This window comes from Labrus bergylta, chromosome 18 (assembly GCF_963930695.1).
Source record: "Labrus bergylta chromosome 18, fLabBer1.1, whole genome shotgun sequence".
NCBI classification, from domain to species: Eukaryota; Metazoa; Chordata; class Actinopteri; order Labriformes; family Labridae; genus Labrus; species Labrus bergylta.
The window spans coordinates 6303724-6324096 of NC_089212.1; the positions used below are offsets into that span (position 1 = coordinate 6303724).

The window sequence follows — 20373 nt, forward strand, 5'->3', positions numbered from 1 at the left end:
ACTTTTCTGTTTAATTTCCCGAAGCTTCATGCACAGAGTCAAGTTTGCGCACATAAAACACTCAGCTCACGCGCCTGTTTCCTGTCTGACACTACAGGATCATATAGGACACTGATGTTCTGCGTCCTGCTGTGTGTGTGTTGTGTGTGGTTGTGTGTCTGTGGGCTGGCTGTGAGTGACGCGCCTGTAGGAGTCGGACTCTGCGCTGCAATAAAGAGGCAGCGGGCAGCGGAGAGCGCACAATAGTGGAGCAGAGAGAGAGAGAGAGAGCGAGAGAGAGGCGTCCCAACTCCACCGCTATACACCACCACCACCACCATCACCCCCCATCAAAACCATCACAACCATCAACCACAACGAGCACCGACTTCTCCTCCACACCGCCGTGCCTGCTTGTGCGCTGCCTCCTCTCTGTGCGCTCTCACCGCGGAGGAACCCCGCAGGATCATGCTGCCGCTCCGGCAGTCTCATTAACTCATCCAGCGCGAGGAACAAGACTGCTCTGCGGGGCTCCAACACCCTGAACCACCGCCTGGACCCCGACTGGACACGGAGAATTAAAAAAGAAAACTTTTCCTATTGGTGAGTCTCCAATTTGTTTTCTTTATGTTTGGAAGAGAAAATGTAACGGCATGGATCAGCACATCCGAGCGGAGAAGGAACCAAAACTTTATTAGAGAGTCCGGATTTTATGAAGTTTAAGACATAAAACATTACTACTTAAATACAAATGTTCTGTTTACATGCATCTGATTATTTTAGCATTTTTAAAAAACAACTGTGCAGGAGTTGTAGCTGTGACATTGTGCAACAGGTGTAGCAGATATAACTGCATTGTTATTCTCATTTCAACATGATCGGTATTGACATATTTAGCGAGAACAAAATTTAAATTCAATTAGATTTGATAAGTTTGAAGGGAATGAGATGATTTTGGTTGAGATATTGAACTTTTTAGCAAACAGATGGTGTCATAAAATGATTCCAAAAAGTGCTTCCTCGGCAGATCTGCAGGTATGGAGGTGATGGCGTTTTTAAAATGCGCGTAATTTCCCATTTGGATTCGAACAACGCTCCAAATGTAAACTAGGTGGGTTGCTAATTATTACGTGACAATTCATTTCATTTTAAATAACAAGAAAAAGTTATACAGTCAAATCTAGATTTAATTCTGACCCCCTTTAGATTGTTTCGTTGTTGGGTCCTCCTCTGTTAAACGCTCTCCAGCCCTCTTTGATGAATCTCGTTTAAAGAAAAAGTTAAATAAAGATTTATGCAGAAACCGTCTGCACAATGAGCGCGTGCAGACTGAATAAACATCATCACAGACATGTGTGAAGAAGAGCAGGATCACCTCCTCTCTTAACAGCTCTGACACTCTTCATTGTCTACGTGTTTAATTAATGATGCTGAAGATCCGGATCTAATAAAGTCTAGGCCCTTTACATCATGCATCATGTTAAGAGCGGCCAGGCTGGGAGGAAGGTCAGACGGGTCAGCAGCACCTCGACCACTGAAAGGTTGAACCGGGAGGCCTGACATGGTGGAGGTAGATTACACGCTCTGCGAAATCTGTAAAACTGGATTATTGCGTCTCGTGCCGTTTTAGATGACATCTATGCGTGTCAAATATTGTACACTGGTGTAAAATCAGCCTGCACGTTAGCTCCTCAGCCAGAAGTCCTGCACTTGTTTTATTTAGTCAAAACATACGCAAAGTGCATAAAACTGCTTGGGCTTTTATTGTGAAGGAATGTGTTGCGCTAGTCAAATTCTGACGCAACTTTGAACACCTATAATGCACTGAGTGGTTTGATTTAAAGTGTGATCACTTTGTTTTTATCTGCAAATAATCACAAGATTCAAATAGAAAAACAACGTGCTGCAGAATCAGAAAATAAACTCTTACATAAAGTGCAGTAAAAGTAATTAAGTAGAATAATATGCAAGTTAAGTCCGCGTTCAGGATAATTGTTTAGTTCATCAAATTGTCTGAACTAAATAGTGACAAATGTTTCTAAGTTAACTGAGGTTAATTTAACAGTGCAGCTTCTAGAAAAAAAAAACTTCCAGCATTTGTAAACATGTGTTAAATCTTTTTTTAAATATTGTATTTATTTTTTTAGATGAACTTTTTTTGGAAGCAGTAAGAACTTTCCAACCTGCTTCAAGCTACAAAAAAACAACAACAACAACAAAAAAAAACCTTAGCTATGAGCATCTGCATCTTGCAACATGAAAGACTTAACAGGCCTCCGATCTGGAGTAGGAAAATAAACATTGTTCTAAAAAGAAAAACAAGTGGAGTTTTATTGGAAACAGATCGACATGTGCTCAGTGCACTGTGCAGAGATGTTCAGCTTAAACTTTTATGACTTCTGTTATATTCTAATGTAAACATGCAGCCTCTGTCTCTATGCATGCATGTGTCATAGCTGCAGATTATATAGAACTGTAGGCCTTGCATCATCTCACATGAATCCACCTGAGGAATATTACTGTGCAGATTAAGTCGCATGCATTTTCTGAAGAAGGCTGTTAAAGATCATCAGTGTAAAATGAGAACCTTGGCCACACGGTGGAGGTCTTAAATGACCTGCTGCAGCAGATCTTATAGCTGTAAAGACGGTAGATATTAAACTTTTCAGGTTTGTGTGACACAACTCTCCTATTCTGTGAACATCTGCACGAGTAAAGAAGTGCATAAAGATGAGGTAGAGAGGTAGAGAGGTTGGTTCTCCGCACTGCAGGAGCATTGATTTAAAGTTTTTTTTTTTTAAATGCAAAAACAGAACATGTGAAGATTTTTGAGAGCTGACGCTGACGATGCAGGTCATACCTAGAATTATATCACGGACAACTTTCCCTCTGCCCTCATACATTTCACTGAATGTTGGTCCCTAATGTGCTGCTAAGTTTTATGACTTTGACATGTTTATCTGAGGCTCTTATCTACCGGTTTGAAGGATAAGATTCTCACACAAAGTTTAAACCATGCCTTCACAGCTGGGGGGGTTAAATGACCCAGCAGGGGAGGGGGTCTGCAGATAATTCTGAGGGGTCACCCAAAGTTACTGCTGCCCATGACTTTCTTCTTCTTCTGTCTTGTCTCTTATTCTCGCTCTAAATATTCAGTTTTTTCTCTGACTGTGAAGAATGATGACGAACTCTGAGAGAGGGAAAGAATCACAAAACTATTAAGTGTGATTTTAAAGAGGTCACGACGAGTCAAAAACATTCCAGACGGCCGCTTCAAACCGTGAAACAGTAGTTTAAGTTATAACCACTAACACATGGAGCAATTAGGATTTGAGTTTTACTACTTGAGTTTCACTTTTACTAGTTGTGTATACTGACAAAGGTTACAGTCGGAGTGATGGACAAGTTCCCACTTAGGTTTTTGTTCAATTGGCATAAAAAAATATAAAAAAATTAAGTAAATAGTGTCAAGAAGTTGATGAATTATTATGCAAATTGCACACTGTAAGTTTAAATTGCAGAACATAAACTTGACCTGGTTGGTTGCTTTAAAAAAAAATTAAAAAAAATACACACCCTCAAAAGGTCTGTGGACATGAACTCTTTCCTGGATGTTTTTTCAGCCTGTGTTTGGACGGTTTATTTGCTCAGTTCTGTAGAAAAGGGAAATATGATATCCATTCATGATATCAGTCTCTGGAGTGCGTACTGCACCCAGCCTGATCACGTTTACACAGAGGTGAGAAGCAGCGGCGTCGCAACGGCCACGTCGAGGTTGTCTGAGGCGCTGAATCTCACAGCCTAGACCCAAACACACAGGGCCACACGGCTGCTCGGATGTGGAGGGCCCCTGGTATGCAGACATCAAAGGGTTAAAGGTGAGCAGAGGCTCAGCAGCGCTGCACTTATCTCCTCTAATGACCTCCTAAGTAAAAGTCAATTACTTCTGCGTCATGATCAGAGAGGAACAGGCTGCGGGGGGCTGTTCGAGCTCCGCTGCTCCTCATTACAAACACTTCACCGGAGTTCACTGGACGAGAGGCCTCGCCACCACGGCCATTTCTAACGTTTTTATTTAAGCCATTTATTTAAATCTTGATCTTTTTTAGGACAACATAACATGAAGCTTTTATAAAGATTAATACCCTAAAGCGATCAAAACAAAAACTCCTAGACGGTTTATTCTAATAAATAATTGTTTGTTTAAGCAGCTCTCTCATCTGTGCAGGTGCTGATTAAATTAGATAAGTTATTCAGTGTCTTATTCTCATATATTCGTTTATAATCCCACACATTTTTCTTAATCTTTAAATAAATCTGATCCGTTTCGGAGATACCGGGTTTCCCCCCCAGCATAAAGAGTGCATTCACAGAACATGTCCTTGTAGAACCTTGTAACGCCTGCTCGTGTTTTTCCACTGACTCACTCTGCATTCCACATTTCTCTTCTTATTTGACGGCATCTTTCTCAAAGTGTAACTTTACTGATTATGAAATGTGATCTGTGGTCACCATTGTGGTCGTTCAGCTTTATTCTTAAAGTTTTTGTTTATTTCTATGTGAGGTTCATGTTTCAGAGAACATGTTATCAATATGTGAAAATAATCTGTTGTCCTTTAAAGGTTGAAAAACAAACTAACAAAACAAGGTGTCGTTTATGTGAATGTTCTGCTGTTTAATATTACTCTGCTTCTGCTCATAAGAAAAACTCAATTCAGGATTTTTGCAAACTCTGGGATGTAAAATGGTGAAGGGATTTAAGTTGAACAATCAGCATCTTCTACTTATTAACTAAATGTTGAATCCAGCAGAAGTATGTTTAGTAATTATGTGACTGGTAAAAAATGCTCGTCTTGACACATGTTCAGTTAAAGGCTTTCGAAGCCGCTTTCATGAATGAAAAATGAGATCAATTTATGACGACAAATATTTATGAAGGGATGTTAACATGTTTCTGTTGAACTAAGCTGCAATGACAAGCAGTGCAATTTCAAAGTAAATGTCAGTTCTGTTGAAATTAATGACGTCAAAAGTGAGTGAAAGAACATTTAATGTATTTGCAATATATTTCACAGTATTTGTGAAACATGCATGTCCTACTTTTTCATCTCTGTTTTGAGCACAACAGCAAAAGCACCATTCATGACTTTATCACCAAACTTTTTTTTAAAGATTTATTTTTGGGCTTTTTCTGCCTTTAATTAGAGACAAGCCAGGAGATAGATTCAGATTTAAGGGAGAGAGAGAGAGAGAGGAATGACATGCGGGAGAGAAGCCACAGGTCGGATTTGAACCCAGGCTACCCGCTTGAAGGACTACAGCTTCCATACCTGGGGTGCATGCACTAACCACTACACTACCAGCACCCCTTATCAAATAACTTTTACTGTAAACATGATCTTTTTATTCTCCATCTGACGAGGTCAAAAAGCTCCATCAACATTTGTAGTCTGAAGATCAACTTTATTAACAAATTAGACCGACGCATTTCTGCATTTTGACCTCTTGAAGCATCTTGTTAGTTGGTGAAGTTGTGCCAGAAAATGGGATGGGAAAATATTCTCCATCTGTAATAAGTGACTACAGCAGTGACAGGAGCCTGTGACTACTTTATACCAAAACGAGAAATGTACCAAAAGAATCCAAATCAAACAGAATGAAAGGTTAAAAACACGTCTGGTGCAACAGAATGGATCCATGTGTGTTTAAAAATATCAAATAATCACATTGGATCATCAATCTGAATGTTTTTATAAACTGTTGAGTAGTTCAGTCTGTCACTCTGAATCATATTCTGCAGCATGTTTTGGATGAGAGTTTTAATGTGAGTGTATTTCTCTTGAAGTTCAAAGTTACTAACTACGTAGTTTAAATGGAAATCCAGAAGTTGCTGACTCCGCTCGTTTTAAACCTGACATGTATTTTGAGGTCTTCATGATCAACATGCAAAACAGTTTTCAAAGTGTGTCCATCAGATTTCTCGAACATGGAGCATCTTTGAGTTCTGCGTCGTTAAACAGATGTTTTTATTAATGGAGTGTGGTCGCTTCAGAACGCTTTGTAACACCTGATTCTGGTGAGAAGCATCTTATTCTTTAACTATCAGCTCTACCTCCCAGACTTTTCAGACTTTTACTGCCCCATAAATCAATCAATCTATCATTATTTGTACAGCACCAATTCATAAAATGTGTAAGGCTATCTAATTTTAATAAAAGATTATGTTTTTGGCTTTTGCCTGTAAAAAGAAAAATACAGCGAGGAGCCTGCAGATAATGAGTCGAGGATCTTTGTTGCCTCTGTGGCGGGGCTTGCTCTACTGACTGAGGTAAACCAGGACCCCGAATCCAAGTCTTTCGCCACCTATTAGTCATCTACACCCCAAAAATATGTTTAAAAAAAGAAAAGAGGAGGGGTGGGGTGCAAGGTGTGACCCCTTGAGGCATGCACCCAAAACATTACTCAAGTTTAGAACTTATGCCACAAATGTGTTTTTTACTACAACCAGCAAACTCCATTAGGTCATTTCTTTGGACAACTGTCCCTGTCCACAAGCGGGGGGGCGGGGGGGCGGGGGGACTTTACATTGACAGAAGTATGTTAGACTACGCAGCAGTAGGTGGCGATATACCCTCTTTAGGCTAGTATCTGTTGGCCTTTCTTCTGGTTGACCTTTTACATTACATACCAAACAATCGACAGACAAGTTAACAAGCAACAAACTGTATGTCAAATGCTGATAACATGAAAAACCTAAAAGTTGTAAAGTTACACTTGACATGTTTTCTTCCTGGCATTTTTTTTCTTCACATTTGTGCTGTTAGACTTGCAGGTCAAAGTACCTGTGGAGCACGCCATTTGAGGTGTATTTTACATTCAAGAGTTAACAGTCCCCCAGCTGGATTATCGAGGTGTGTCAGTCCCACTTTGAGAAATTCAACTTAACATGCTTTTAAAAAGTCCAGTTTTACTCGGACTAATGTCATAAAAGGTCTTTTTGTGATTGAACTAAAGAGTAGAACATATTTATATTCTGAAGTTAAACTCAGCTGAGTGAGAGGACGTTGTACAGCAGCAGCAGCAGCAGCCGTGAGCATTAAACAGATCTATTGTGCGAGCTGAGCAGGTGAGGGGCGTGGCCTGTGACTTGGAGCAGCGGCGGCTCCTGTCCATCAGCGTCTGCCTCAGACAAAGATACATTATTGTCTATTGTTATTCCTGCTTATCAAACCTGATTTAACAGCTCACAGGTATTTCTGCGGCTCAATGCTGTCATTCTCTCTCTCTGCCCTCAACAGCCTCGGGCGTGTTTCTGGGAACAGGAAACACCCACACACACACACACAGTCAGACACATCTGTGTGTGTGTGTGTGTGTGTGTGTGTGTGTGTGTTAATGCTGCCAATTGTTTTGTGTTCACTTTCGCTGACACATTTACCACACGTACACACACGCTGTCTCAGTGTCTTAGTCCACTTGTGAGGACCTTGATCCTTGTCTCTGCTGTAATTAAAGCCCCTATTATTAACAGACTGCAAAATAACTCCTACTAAAACAAACTCTGCAGGATCAAACCACAGTTTGAGAGCTCTCTCTCTTTCACATGCACAGACTTCATTATCTGATAATGACACCCCCCCCCACACACACACACACACACACACTCACACACCCACACACACACCCCCACACATACAAAACAACTCTATCAGCAAGCATGACTGGATGTGTAGTGGCTCCTGATAGAAGTGTGTCTGTGTGTTGTTGTGTTGTTTTGACAAGTCACTAATGTTCTGGGGGGGTCGGGGGTATGAAACTGGTACATTAGTAATATGCATTTCAAACAAAGGCTGCCCCTGCTTTAGGTTTATCACTCAGGTGACGGTTAGAGCCCCTAGTCCTCGCATCTTAATGAGGTCAAGTCATTCAAATTTCATGAATGTAAACTATTTTATAATTCAATACTTTTTGAGGAGAAAAGTTGTACTTGTTGTGACTGTTCGATTTGCACTTTCAAAAAAACCAACCAACAACAAAGTCGATTTCTTGTTTTGAAGTTGGCAAACACACATGGAGGTGCAATGGATTCACTAATGTGACCAGAGTGAAACAAGGACGGTGGATCTTCTACAGGAAGTCAAACTTGAGCCATTTTAAGTCCGACTAAATTTGTTTCGTAAAAGGACGATAGTTTCCTCTTATAGCTACTAATGTTCTGGGCTTCATTGTTCAACGATCACAGGAATAACCTCTCAAAGATTGAAGATGTTATCCTCACACCTGTGTGTGAATTGCAGCCCTGGAGGCAGGACATGATTAGGTTAGCATAAACACAGCCTTACCTCCGATGAAGTCGACACCACTCTAAGACATCTAAAGCTGAATCATTTTTATTATATTTCTCTAATCCCCCAAAAAAATCGATTAAAAGTGTTTGCAAGGAGGAATGTGACAGAAATATTCTTGACTGCACCGCGGAGCAAAGGCAATGGGTTAAAGCATCTTTTCAGATTCTTCAGTTGAAAACTCTTCTTATTTGAAGAAGAAAGAAGGAAAATAATATTTTTTTAAGACAAATATTTGGTCACCAGTGATGTTATCTGGAGTTTCAAATAGGCATATTTTCATCTGCTTGTGTTCTTTGTCTCCACTAGGTCGCCTGTTGGATATCTCAGAGCAGCCATGGGCAGTAAGACCCTGCCAGCACCGGTCCCCCTCCACCCATCCCTACAGCTGGCCAACTACTCCCTCCTGCAGAGCTCCACGGGTCTCCAGCTGCCAGCAGATAACTTACACAGCATCTACAGCTTCAGCGCCCTGCACGCCATCCACCTCCACCAGTGGACCCTCGGCTACCCTCCACTCGGCCTCCCCCGCTGCACCATCTCCAAGCTGCCTTCTCAGTTCTCTTCCATGGCCTCCATCCCCCTGTTCCCCCACCTCCTGCAGCCCAGGCAAGACTCAGCGGGGCTGCTGCTGAGCTCCAAGAACAAGCCCCGTTTTGACTTTGCCAACCTGGCCACAGCAGCCACCCAGGAGGATCACCTGAAGGCGGAAGATCTGAGCATAACTGGTGCTGCCGCCGCCGCCGCTGCAGCTCAGGCTTCATCTCTCCACCCGAGCTCCGCCGGCCTGGGATGCCTCCTGGACGTGACCAAACTCTCTTCTCCGGAGCGCAAGTCCAGCCGAGGTCGCCTGCCTTCCAAGACAAAGAAAGAGTTTGTCTGCAAGTTCTGCGGACGCCATTTTACCAAATCCTACAACCTGCTGATCCACGAGAGGACGCACACGGACGAGAGGCCATACACCTGTGACATCTGCCACAAGGCCTTCAGACGACAGGACCACCTCCGGGACCACAGGTGAGAACCAGACCTGTCCTACAGAACAACAGAGAGAATGGATGTCTTTATATTCTGATTGAATGAACGGTTACTTAAGCTGTCAGTCGCAAAAGCACCTCAGCAAGGTGGGGAAACAGGCAAACTCTGGACTTGTTTTTTTTGTGTTAAGACATACATTTCAGGGTCCCTGATGAAGGGCACAAGCCGAAATGCGTTGGTCTATTTTATTACAAATAATTGATCTTCATACTGCAAGTGCTGCTGGAGAATTTTGACCTCTTTAACCACCATGCTGGTTGGTGAAGTTGTGCCAGAATATCCCGATTCACTTCTTAAATATGTGGAGTGAGCCACTTGTTGAAAAAACGGTTGGTTTTGCTAATTATCCATGCAGTCAGGTGGACGCCCAGGGACTTAAATTAATACTTTTGCCACGTACATGTTGGGATGACACTTTGTTTTTTGGGGCTAGTTTTGCCTTTACTGGACAGGAAGGTAATGTTGGGAGGAGAGAGTGTGGGATGACATGCAGCAAAGGGCAGAGGTCGGAAAAGGTCGATAGGTCATAACCTATTGCCATAACTCTACCTGGTGTCAATGACGTTTTTGATAATCCTGTCAAGCATGTGAGAAGGAAGGGCTAGCATGAGCAGCACCAGCTCCAGTGTTCAGTTGTCTAGGCAGGATTAATTAAGGCAGTTGCTCACAAAATATGTAGGAAAAAGACTCAGTAAAAAAAAAAGCTAAGGTCCTGTTTACTTGAGTACAGTGTGAGTGAACATCTCCCGTGAATGAACACCAACATAACGCATTTCATTACCAGCAAACTGAGCTTGTCAAAGACCTTTCATTGATCAATTATGGATTTATAACACCCTAGTCTTTGCAGTTCTTTTACATCAGTATCTGCAGTAACCCGACGTGCAGAAACAGGTTAATACACCTGGATTCATGTGAGGAGAGAGAGCCTATAGCGAGGGTGTGGTACATGGTATAATTTAGACCAATAACAATAATTTAATTTGCTAGATTTAAATGACAGGAAATGTGTTTACTTTGGAAGATTTCATTATCCAGAGATGCTATGACCTGCTTTGAATAGTCAGTGAACGTCAGGGTGTGACTGGGCTGCTTGAGAGTTGGTTGTTCTTAATAGTGTTGTTTTTTTATGAACATAATAACATTGTCATAATGGAAACAGCTTATACTGTCTATCTGTTACTGCTTTGTGATTTAGTAATCCCGAGCGGCAACCCACGAGAATGAAGCCAATGCAGAAGTGCAAAATAACCTTTTGGGCGTTGTCTGATTTGACTGACAGGTGGACTCAGTGTAGCCAGTAAAGTAAAGATATTCTACTCAGCTCCGTCCTTTTAGCCCGTTTCTAGATTATTTTAATTTAGTTGGCGTCAGTATCTCCAACATGGAGACTGCCATCATTTGGCTTCATAATACAATTTCAGTAACCAATGGGTAATGATGTCACTGTGACCACATCCATGTTTAATATGGTTTATTACTAAAACAAACAGAAAGGCAGCAGACCCAAAACAAGATTATACCCAAGTCACATCATTCAACTTTGTCCAATGTCATCGATAGACTAGTTGCCTACAGTTTACACCAGTCGACCAAAGCCCACGATTTATCTGCTCACACTGAATCATTCTCGCTTCTCAAGTTGATATTTGGACTTAAAACAATGGAAATGTCTTGGGCTTAAGTCCTTTGTCACCACCGCCAGCTACACCCAAAATCGACTACAGCCGGCTACATTAAACATCCTGAAAAGTCGGCCTCCTGTCACTCCCTGAGGTTAGATTGTAGTCGGACTAGAGCAGATCTGGTTTCAGATCCAAAACCATATTGGTGCCACATACAGCAACTCATTTATTCTGCAAGGTAGAAATGACTGTTTCTGTCAATGGAGTTTGGTTGCTTTAAGAAGAGCAATGTGACATCTCTTTGTGGTTTAAAACAAACATCTGGCTCTTTAATAAAAAGGCCTTTTTTAAGGGATGCTTTCTGTAATGTTGTCGGACACTTAGATCAACAATCGGTGCCTCTCAGTGGTCGTTTAATTCAACATCAGTTTCAATAAAAAGCATGAAGCTAATGTGTTGCACAAAGAGTTTATAGCTATCCGATTTCCAACTTGTGTCCCTAGTTGGACTTTTGGGTAAACAAGGAATAAAATTCAATAACATGAAACCAATAGAAGTGTATGAGGATACATTCAAATACATTTACCACAATATGACGATACATAAGTTCAGTAAAACAACTTAGTAAGGACTGGTGGACATGCTTTGATTTGGTACTTTCACCCTGATGAATCAATCCTCTGAAGCAAATCTAAAACCATCATTCATTAGATGATCAAATACAGCCCAGGTTTGTCCTTAAGTCCACAGATCTCTGGGATTTATACTGTAGTGTTTGTTCATTATGTAAACCAAACATTGGCCTTAAAGTGGACAGAACTCATGTGGTTTGTTTTTAAGAAATGTGCTGTGTTGTTTATTCTGATAACTTGTTGGAAGGGTCACAAAGCTCAACATGCGTTATCCATTCAGACTATAATGATGCTCTTCTGATGATTCCTCCTGAATACTAACCAGCTGCTCGCTTGTGTCCCCCCCCCCGCAGGTACATCCACTCCAAAGAAAAACCCTTCAAATGTCAGGAGTGTGGGAAGGGCTTCTGTCAGTCCAGGACTCTGGCTGTCCACAAAACATTACACATGCAGGTCAAGGAACTGAAGCCAGCCAAGATCAAGTGATTCACTCTGCCTGCAGGGAGGGGGGGGGGGGACACTGGAAAAAAAAAACACATGACCAAAGACAACAACAGTGAAAGAACAACCAAAGACTTTTCATCTCAGAGCCGTCCGCAGCGATGGGAATACTTTCCAAGGATGAAATGTTTCAGCAGCCAGCCTCTTAAAGAAATAACACAGAAATCGGCCTTAGCGGAGACGTGTGTGCGTAGTTATAAAAGCCTGATTTGGCACAGGACCCAGTGGACGTGTGGAATGTGAAATGGACCTGAAGAACAAAAAGGCTATAAAAAAAAAATCTGTGTGGCTGCTCAGTGAAAACTTAACTTCTAATCCAAAGACTTTTTTTTTTTTTAAAAAGGGACACGACTCTTATGCAATGTTTTTAATACAAGAGCTGAGAATGATCAAAGCCATGTTAACATAGACACGTTTTCAATATCACATTCCAATGTTATTTTTGTACAGATACATTATATCAGAAATGTATTTTTGCACTTTAACCTGATTATTGATTATTTACATATATCACTGGATTTCTTAAACGTATTTTCAAAATGAATAATCATTTCTAAATAAAATATTTTACTTTAACAGGTCCGCTGTGTGTCTTGATTTGTGGGAGGGAAACGTTGCTGTGTGTGGAGAGAAATTTTATAGACGACTTCAGTTCATAGCTTCATGTGACTTATTGCACAGCAGACTTATTTATGAAGAGGAAAGTAGTGATGATCAGTTCACAAACGAGCCAAATGTCTTATCTAAAGTCAGAAAATTTGCTCAGACTAGATCATATTTATGATCTAGTCTTGATTTATTCAAGAGAGGAGCTGTAACAAAATGTTTCTTTTACACACCCAGAAGAAGAGGCACTGATTTAATTTTTAGCAAATGACATGAGGACACATCCAATTAATTCACTTTGCAATCTGAGTTCAGACATCAGCATCCCTAATATCCTAACATGGACAATACTAGCACTATCCACCCATCCATTATCTATACTGCTTTTTCTGTTCGGGGGGGGGGGTGAGAACATGCAAACTCCACACAGAGAGGCTCCTGTCCGACGGTGATTCAAACCAGGAACCTCCTCGCTGAAACAGCGCCCCCCTTGCGCCACCGTTGCACCACCGTGCAGCGCATACTAGCACTATGATTTTTTACAATATAACATGTTTAACTATGTTTGACAATATACTGCTTTTGGGTGTAAGCATCCAGTTATTTCAATCTTAAGAAGCCTACTGAAGGAATTTCCCAGAAAACCCTCAAATAGTTGTTTACCTGGATTTACGTTTACCAAAAGGAATTTGCCTCAGTTTGCTGTCAGTGTCAAACAGTGTGCATTGTTTTTATTTTGCATTGCTGCCCTTCTCCACCTATCATAGCCCCACCCTCCCTTTGTTTTGGTCTATACAGCATGAGGGTATAAGACAGAACAGAAGTAGAGTCACTTCTGACACAAGCAGTATGTCACGTACACCATCCCCTGCCATCTCAGCTGCCCAGCTGTGTTTGTGTGTGTATGTGTGTGTGTGTGTGTGTGTGTGTGTGTGTGTGTGTGTTAGTGTCCATGGCTACTCATGGAGCTGATGACAGACTGATGAGTTCCTGGCTACAAGAGAAACGGTGAGCAGCAGGCCGACCATCCGCTCTGCTCTCTTCTTTCCCCTGGACCAGCTGCCTTCTTCCTGCATGACACACTAAACATGCCATCACACACATACACAAAAATATGCAACCCCCCCCCCCCCCCCCCCCCCAACACACACATAAACAAACAAACACACTTCATTCTTCATTAACGTGTACAATTGTGTTGAATATCACATGCTATCATAAATTCATTACATATGGTGCAATATAACTTTTGACTACCTTCAAATATCACTTCTACTTCTACTATCAATGATGCCACTGCCTTTTTTTTAGATAGCTTAAAGATCCTAAAGCTGTTAAAGAAACAAACTGAACTGAATAAAAAAGTCAAAGCTGTTGACTCAAATCACAACACTCAGGGGCTCGTCAATAAACGGCTTGAGGTGAGCTGAAAAAAAGTTTTTCTCCAGAGTACTTGACACAAGTCAAAGCTCAACATTTCAATATCTGATGTGGATATTATTTATGCACCGATATCTCACCTCTGTACAACAAGCTAACAAGCTCAGCTGAGAGCCCCCTCCTTTCTTGTTCCTCGTCCATCTTTGTGAGCAACAGAGACGAAGATAGAAACATCGGGGTAAAAACAGCACGCGGGCATTTAGGACACTCCAATAGTTTGCTCGCGTCGCGTGTTGTTAGGTCAGGCTGTTACAGCTGTTTTGAAATTTGTCAGTGCCGAAGTGTGATTGTTACTTGCAGGTTTGAGATACTCCGTACATCCGCACAGGAGAAGAGAAAAAGCATCCTACTTTATCAACACGACCCAGAAGTTCCTCACAGGAGCTTTAACTTATCTATATTGATACCTTTCTCTAGGCAATGCTTCTTCACACTCACACCACTTTAAATGTTAACATGCACTTTATGTTTTCAAGTATATTTGATGCTCTTTTGGCCGACTCTTATTATACTGAAATATTGGAGCAGGAATCTGGAGCCTTTTGGAGTTTTCCTTGGGAGTAATAAAGCTTTTAACTGGGGGTGGCATGATGTTTGTGGGCACACACAGGCAAATAATATATTTTTTTAACGCTTTCTTTCCCCACTTATGATATGTACTTAAAAGTAACACAATGTAGCAACATATGAGTCTTCTTTTTTTATTCTTTTGGCACTCAAAAACAATGATGTTTGTGCAAAGTCACAATTTTAAGAACGAAGAAAATTGCACGCAAACCCTCGTACGCTGTCTAACTTGCAAAATATAACTAATGGGCAATGAAATGCTTTTAAAGTGATGCAGTGTGTGTACAAGCTTTTCCCTTGAAATCCTTATGGAAAGAGCGAAGTATTCATTTCGGCCTAGAAACGCTACGAAGAAAATCTGTGGCGTGTTATGACTTATATTTCAGCAAAAGTTGATGTGCAATGACTGAATTAATAAAAAGTATCTTAACATTAACGGTACATATTTTGCCCCCCATATAATGACGATTATGGCGTCAATTCGGACTTGAGCAGGTGTTCATGCATTTTACAACTTTAACGCTCGTTTTTCCTATGTTGTCCGACAGCACATGAATGCACCAAAAGTCTTGCCAGGCGCACGAATCACAGGCTTGCTTCAAGTTAACCTAATTAGCTAGCTAGCCCAGTGGAAGCTGTAAGTAACTAAGGTTAATGTTAATGACAACGAAATAGCAGCAAACATTGTTAAAATCTTTGTTTTCTTGACTTTTAATGAAAAGTTAGACTGAATCTGCAAAGGAACCTTCACCTCACCTGAGCTCCATATGGTTCAGGAAACAAAAGCTGCAGAGAGGCATTCAACTCTGATGACATCACTAGAGCCTACCTGTGGACTCTGCTTTCACGTAATGTAAATAAGCCTGGTTAAAATGTGTGAGTCCACTGTACCCACTTGTTATTCTGTTAAGATTTATATGAAAAATGAGGTAGATATTACACCTGGCTCTAAATAAAGTTTATGATGCTGCAGCATGTGTAGGTAATGAGATATCTGCTAACATGTTCTTTTTTTTTTTCAATTAATAATTGTTTTGATGCTTGATAGGCTGTGTGTGTTCTTATGATGTGCAGTATTGGTCTTGTGTTTTATGGGGAGCTGTCATGCCTTTGCAGCTCATTGTCAGCATGTTGTGATGACGTGCACGCGCAGTTTGAGTGATGATGAGATTGTTAGAAAGGAGGATGAACTCAGCTGTTTCTTGTTTTGGTGAAAACTCATTCTTTCCAGAAGATTTTCTTTTGTCCTGAAGATGGAGTTGTATATAAGTTATAGCTTTGTGATTGTACTTTTGCAGTGTTGTTGTATGAGAGCTGGTAGCTTGTTCATTTTCTTCTGTTTGGGCCAGGGGTCAGAAGGGAGTCAGATTGCTAAAAGAGACCTCAGTCTCTGCTAAAATAATGGATAAAAAAACACCTCCTTCAGAGAAGTGTTGTTAATAATACAATTGAAGAATAAGTTTGTGTAGCAAGAGAATGAAGATAAAAACACCAGGTAACATCCTACCTTTCCTTCACTCCTACCCACACCTGGCCAATCCCTCAATGTAGTAATGTGGGTATGTTTCTTGTTTGGAAGAAGCCGAGTGGGGTTTTCTGGCACAAGTAACCCAACTTCCAAGGTGCATGGAGAATGAAAAAGTCTATGTGTCTTGTTTTGGAAGGTCTAAAATGTATCACAAATATTTGAGATCCCCTCATCCATCCACTACCTCAAATCTGCTCTCACTGCAGTCCAGCTGTGCAGGTCAGAGAAGTTTCTAGTAGTTCAACTATAAAAGAAGTAACAGGCAGGGGACACAGGAGCCAACAAAATCACAAAGCTGTTCCCTACTCCAGAGGTTCCAAAAGTGGGGGGTAAGGACCCTGCAGGGGCATACAAGCAGGGGGTCGGGAGAGGCCTTCTAAAAAAGCTAATACATAGTTTAAATGAATCCAAATTGTATATTACTTAATGTAAAATATACAAAAAAGGTTTGTTTGGATAGGACTATTATTGCGCGTGCGTTGCATGCCTTAACCTCCTCCAGGGAAAGTCGGGGGTCCCCAGTCTCTTGCACTCTTATTTTTGGGCTTCTTGAAAGTTGGGGAATCCCTGCAGGCCCAGTTCTACAACAAAATGTTTTAGGGTGCATCTGAGATCATAGGGGGTTCAGCTACAGTGACTAGTATCAGCATTGACAAAGAGCGTAGGTGTTACTGGACCCTCATGTGGTGAACCATGTCACAGACGGGTCACGTGGCGTTGTCATAACCATCAGATCATGGATGTAATAAACACGGTCTGAGTCACTGTTGTCATTTGAGAGCCTTGATTACTTTACTTATTTTTTGTCGCCTTTCAATTGAGGGTGCAGAAATTGAAAATGAGGTTGCAATGCATGCTTTTGCACCCTCGTAGAACCGGGCCTGAACCCCTGAAAACTGAATAAAGGACTGAACAAAATCAAAGTTTTAAATCTCTACTCATAAAAGAGCACTTTAACAAGATCCTTGCATTTGAATTTCAAAGTGCTTTGTTTCTCAATAATAATGTGGCAATGTTTCCTGGTCTGCATGAGTAATAGACGAGTCAGAGATCAGTATCAGAGAGGAGTCATTACTGCATGTCGGAGTGGATGTTTACTGTGTAGGCCTTGGCTTTACCTCGGTGTCCTGCGGACCTGGGGGAAATGTCATTCACTGCTACTGTCCTAACTGAATGATTTAGGAGGGGCTGGCAGAGGGCATAGTGGGGGGGATAAGGTGATGCTTCACACAGTAGATGTCACTGTGAGCCACTGACACATTTACAGTTTCCTACAGGCAGGGTGAGCTAGAGGGTGGCAGGATGGACGCACAGTGAACTGACAGATCCAGAGCCGACCGGGACCAGCTGCCCCCTCTCAGGCTTCCTCCAGCATGGGAGGAAAGAGGGAGGAAAATCAACCCCCCCTCCCTCCCTCCCCTCCAACAATTATAGAGCAGGATCAGAGCAGGCCAGGAAGGTGAAAGCAGGTCTTGATGAAAATCACTTCCACATGGTGGATGGTAACCATGGTTCATGGCAAACACTTTGCATAGGTAATACTGATCATGATAGAACAGCCTGCACCAGCATTACATGGCTCTGCAGAACCACCAGGAAGTGAAGTCTTTTGGCTATAGCTAGAGCAAAGATTGCTTCCCAGGGATCAGTGTGGATGGTAAAGTTGCAATATATTCTCAAGCTTGCGGGATTCTCCGTAGCACTGTGCTTCAAAGTAGGGCCAGACTGATATGGGTTTTTGGTGCCGATACAGATATCGATATTGGGGAGATAAAAAAAGAACTCTGATACCGATATATCGGCCGATATCTTTCTTAGATCTATGTTTGATCTGTAGAGATAGATATATAGATATACACATTTCTTGCACTGATCCCTGAAAGGCAGACACATTAAAATATTTATAATGAAGAAAAGATGGTCACTCAACTTGAAAGTAACGGTGTATGTACGTGCATCATGCTGTACACTGTGGAGAGCAATAATGCTTGTTTTAATCCATAAATAAATCGAGTAATATCAGCGTTTATCTTTGTGATAAAATTATCTGATACTGATAGTCACCTGATAAGCTAATATCGGCCCTTATTAACCGGTCGGGCTCTTCATTAATGTTTCTTGAACTACAGTAGGTACCCCTAATGTCAAGTCATACATGAACATATGAAGGTCTCCTTGGTGAAGTTGGATGATACATTTCAAGGGTCCTTATAGACTTTTTTTAAATGTTCTATTTAATTGTTATACTTACTTGAGGTAGAGCATGTATTGTTTCAGAAAGTGGCTTTAAATCGTCTTCCCTGTGATATTCCAGTTTAAAGTGGGTAAGAGGATCATCAGTCATTTCATGGGTTCATGTTTGTTTTATTAGAGTGTAGAGTTAAATAAATGACCTTCTGGTTGTAAGTAAAGGTCAAGAGTGGCCAAAGTAATTTGGTTTAAACATCTGCTCAAAATGTGGACCCAGAGAAATAATTTATGGAAATGATGCAGATTGTTATCTTGTAATTGTTGGATGGACTGACCAGCTAACAAAGCCAACCCTAGTTCCTGTGGTGAATGCTCTATAGCTATCCTAATCTAATGAAACTGTTGCAGTAGTGTAAGAATATCTTGTGCACATGTGAAATCGACTCTAGTAATCTTGGCTTTTCTAGAAAGGCCAGGAAACCCTGTAAGTTAATAAGAATCAAAAAACGTTCACCTTCCTCACTGCCAGCATGCTGGAGTGATTAATTTTATGTGGCTCGCTCTCATGAGCCGTCATCTGAATTTGATTTGACTTTAATTTCACAAAGGAATTCAAGTGGTCAGCCTCTTTCATATTTACTGGCTGGAGCCGAAACATTTTTTTTTTTGTGGACTGAATATGTTCGGATATATGGTGACAAATTAGAGTAAAACCTGACCGCTTTACCTCAACTGTAAGAGGATCTGGTGGATGTGTTTTTTCTGTGGGGCCTTTTTGTGGACATGGTTTGGGTCTACTAGTCCTCTTGGAGGGAATGATCAGTGTGATCACAGTTAAAGTTTTTCAAGTGATCAGCTTTATCCTATGATGCAACATTTCTATCCTGATGGGAATTTCATCTTCCAGGATAACAATGACCTCATTACTTAGGAATGAGGGAGAAACATTGTGTTGCAGAGATGGACAGCCTCGACAAACATTGTTTTAGACATGCATGTGTTCGTTCCACGGCCGATATTTTTCATCAACCATTGTACAGGTGATTGTGATTATTCCATCATCATGGACATACAGTATGCCATGGTCCAAAGCCACCATTCTTTAAGTACTCAAGCACATGTTCCACATCCAATGTTCTGGAGGTGCTAAGCCATAGTTAAAGAGTTCCAAAGCTCCCTTTCTTGAAGTATGCATCATGCAAAAAACCAAAGCCACTGTTTTACACATTTTACACATTTTAGAAATGCGTGGAGCCCCCCTGTGGTCAGCTGAGAAAAAAAGATCCATGTGTGAATCAGCACTTTGGTTAACAAATTTGTGCTCCGTTTTCAACCCACGCCTGGCAGATTCGTGACCAATAACCGCTGATATTTAATCTGTGGGCACGGTTAAATAAACTTTGGGAATTATTTGGTAACTGTGGGCATCAAAAAAGTGTGGCCAACAAAAAAGCCTGGGGAGCTAAGGCTTGGTTTTGGAGTAAAAAAGGACGATGATGTTACACAGTGAAAGCTCTGAAAGGTCCAGTGCAAAAGACAATGAGGCAGTAAACCTGAAATCAAAAGTTTGACTTGCTTGGTGGATGCGGTCACGGTGAAAGTCCTCCATTCCCAATGACTACATGTAGTCTGAAATCATTAACACCTCTGTACCCACAGTAAACCAAACCATGCTCAGTTTGCAAATGCGTTCCCGTTGTTTATGAAACTGTTTCCACTGATTGCACATGGTCCCGGATAATGAATCTGTGGGAGCAGATCATAAACTGTGCACACAGATTAGTAAACCAAAAGTTTTACACATGGCTCTTTTTTGTTCTCAGCTAACAACAGGGGAGCTCCACACGGATCAAGTTCAGCGGCCATTTTTTAAGCATAAATGTCAAGTTCCAACACCACCATTCTGGAGGTTCGTATGTTGA

General features: G+C 41.3%; 1 protein-coding gene across 1 annotated transcript; it reads left to right on the plus strand.

Annotated features, from left to right (window-relative positions):
* The first annotated feature begins 230 nt into the window (after positions 1-230).
* On the plus strand, positions 231-12696 carry osr1 (odd-skipped related transcription factor 1). The gene is made up of 3 exons (XM_020641249.3): positions 231-582; positions 8634-9341; positions 11973-12696. Exons 2-3 carry the CDS (start codon positions 8662-8664, stop codon positions 12103-12105), a joined length of 813 nt encoding a protein of 270 aa, XP_020496905.1. The 5' UTR covers positions 231-582; positions 8634-8661; the 3' UTR covers positions 12106-12696.
* The last annotated feature ends 7677 nt before the right edge of the window (positions 12697-20373 follow it).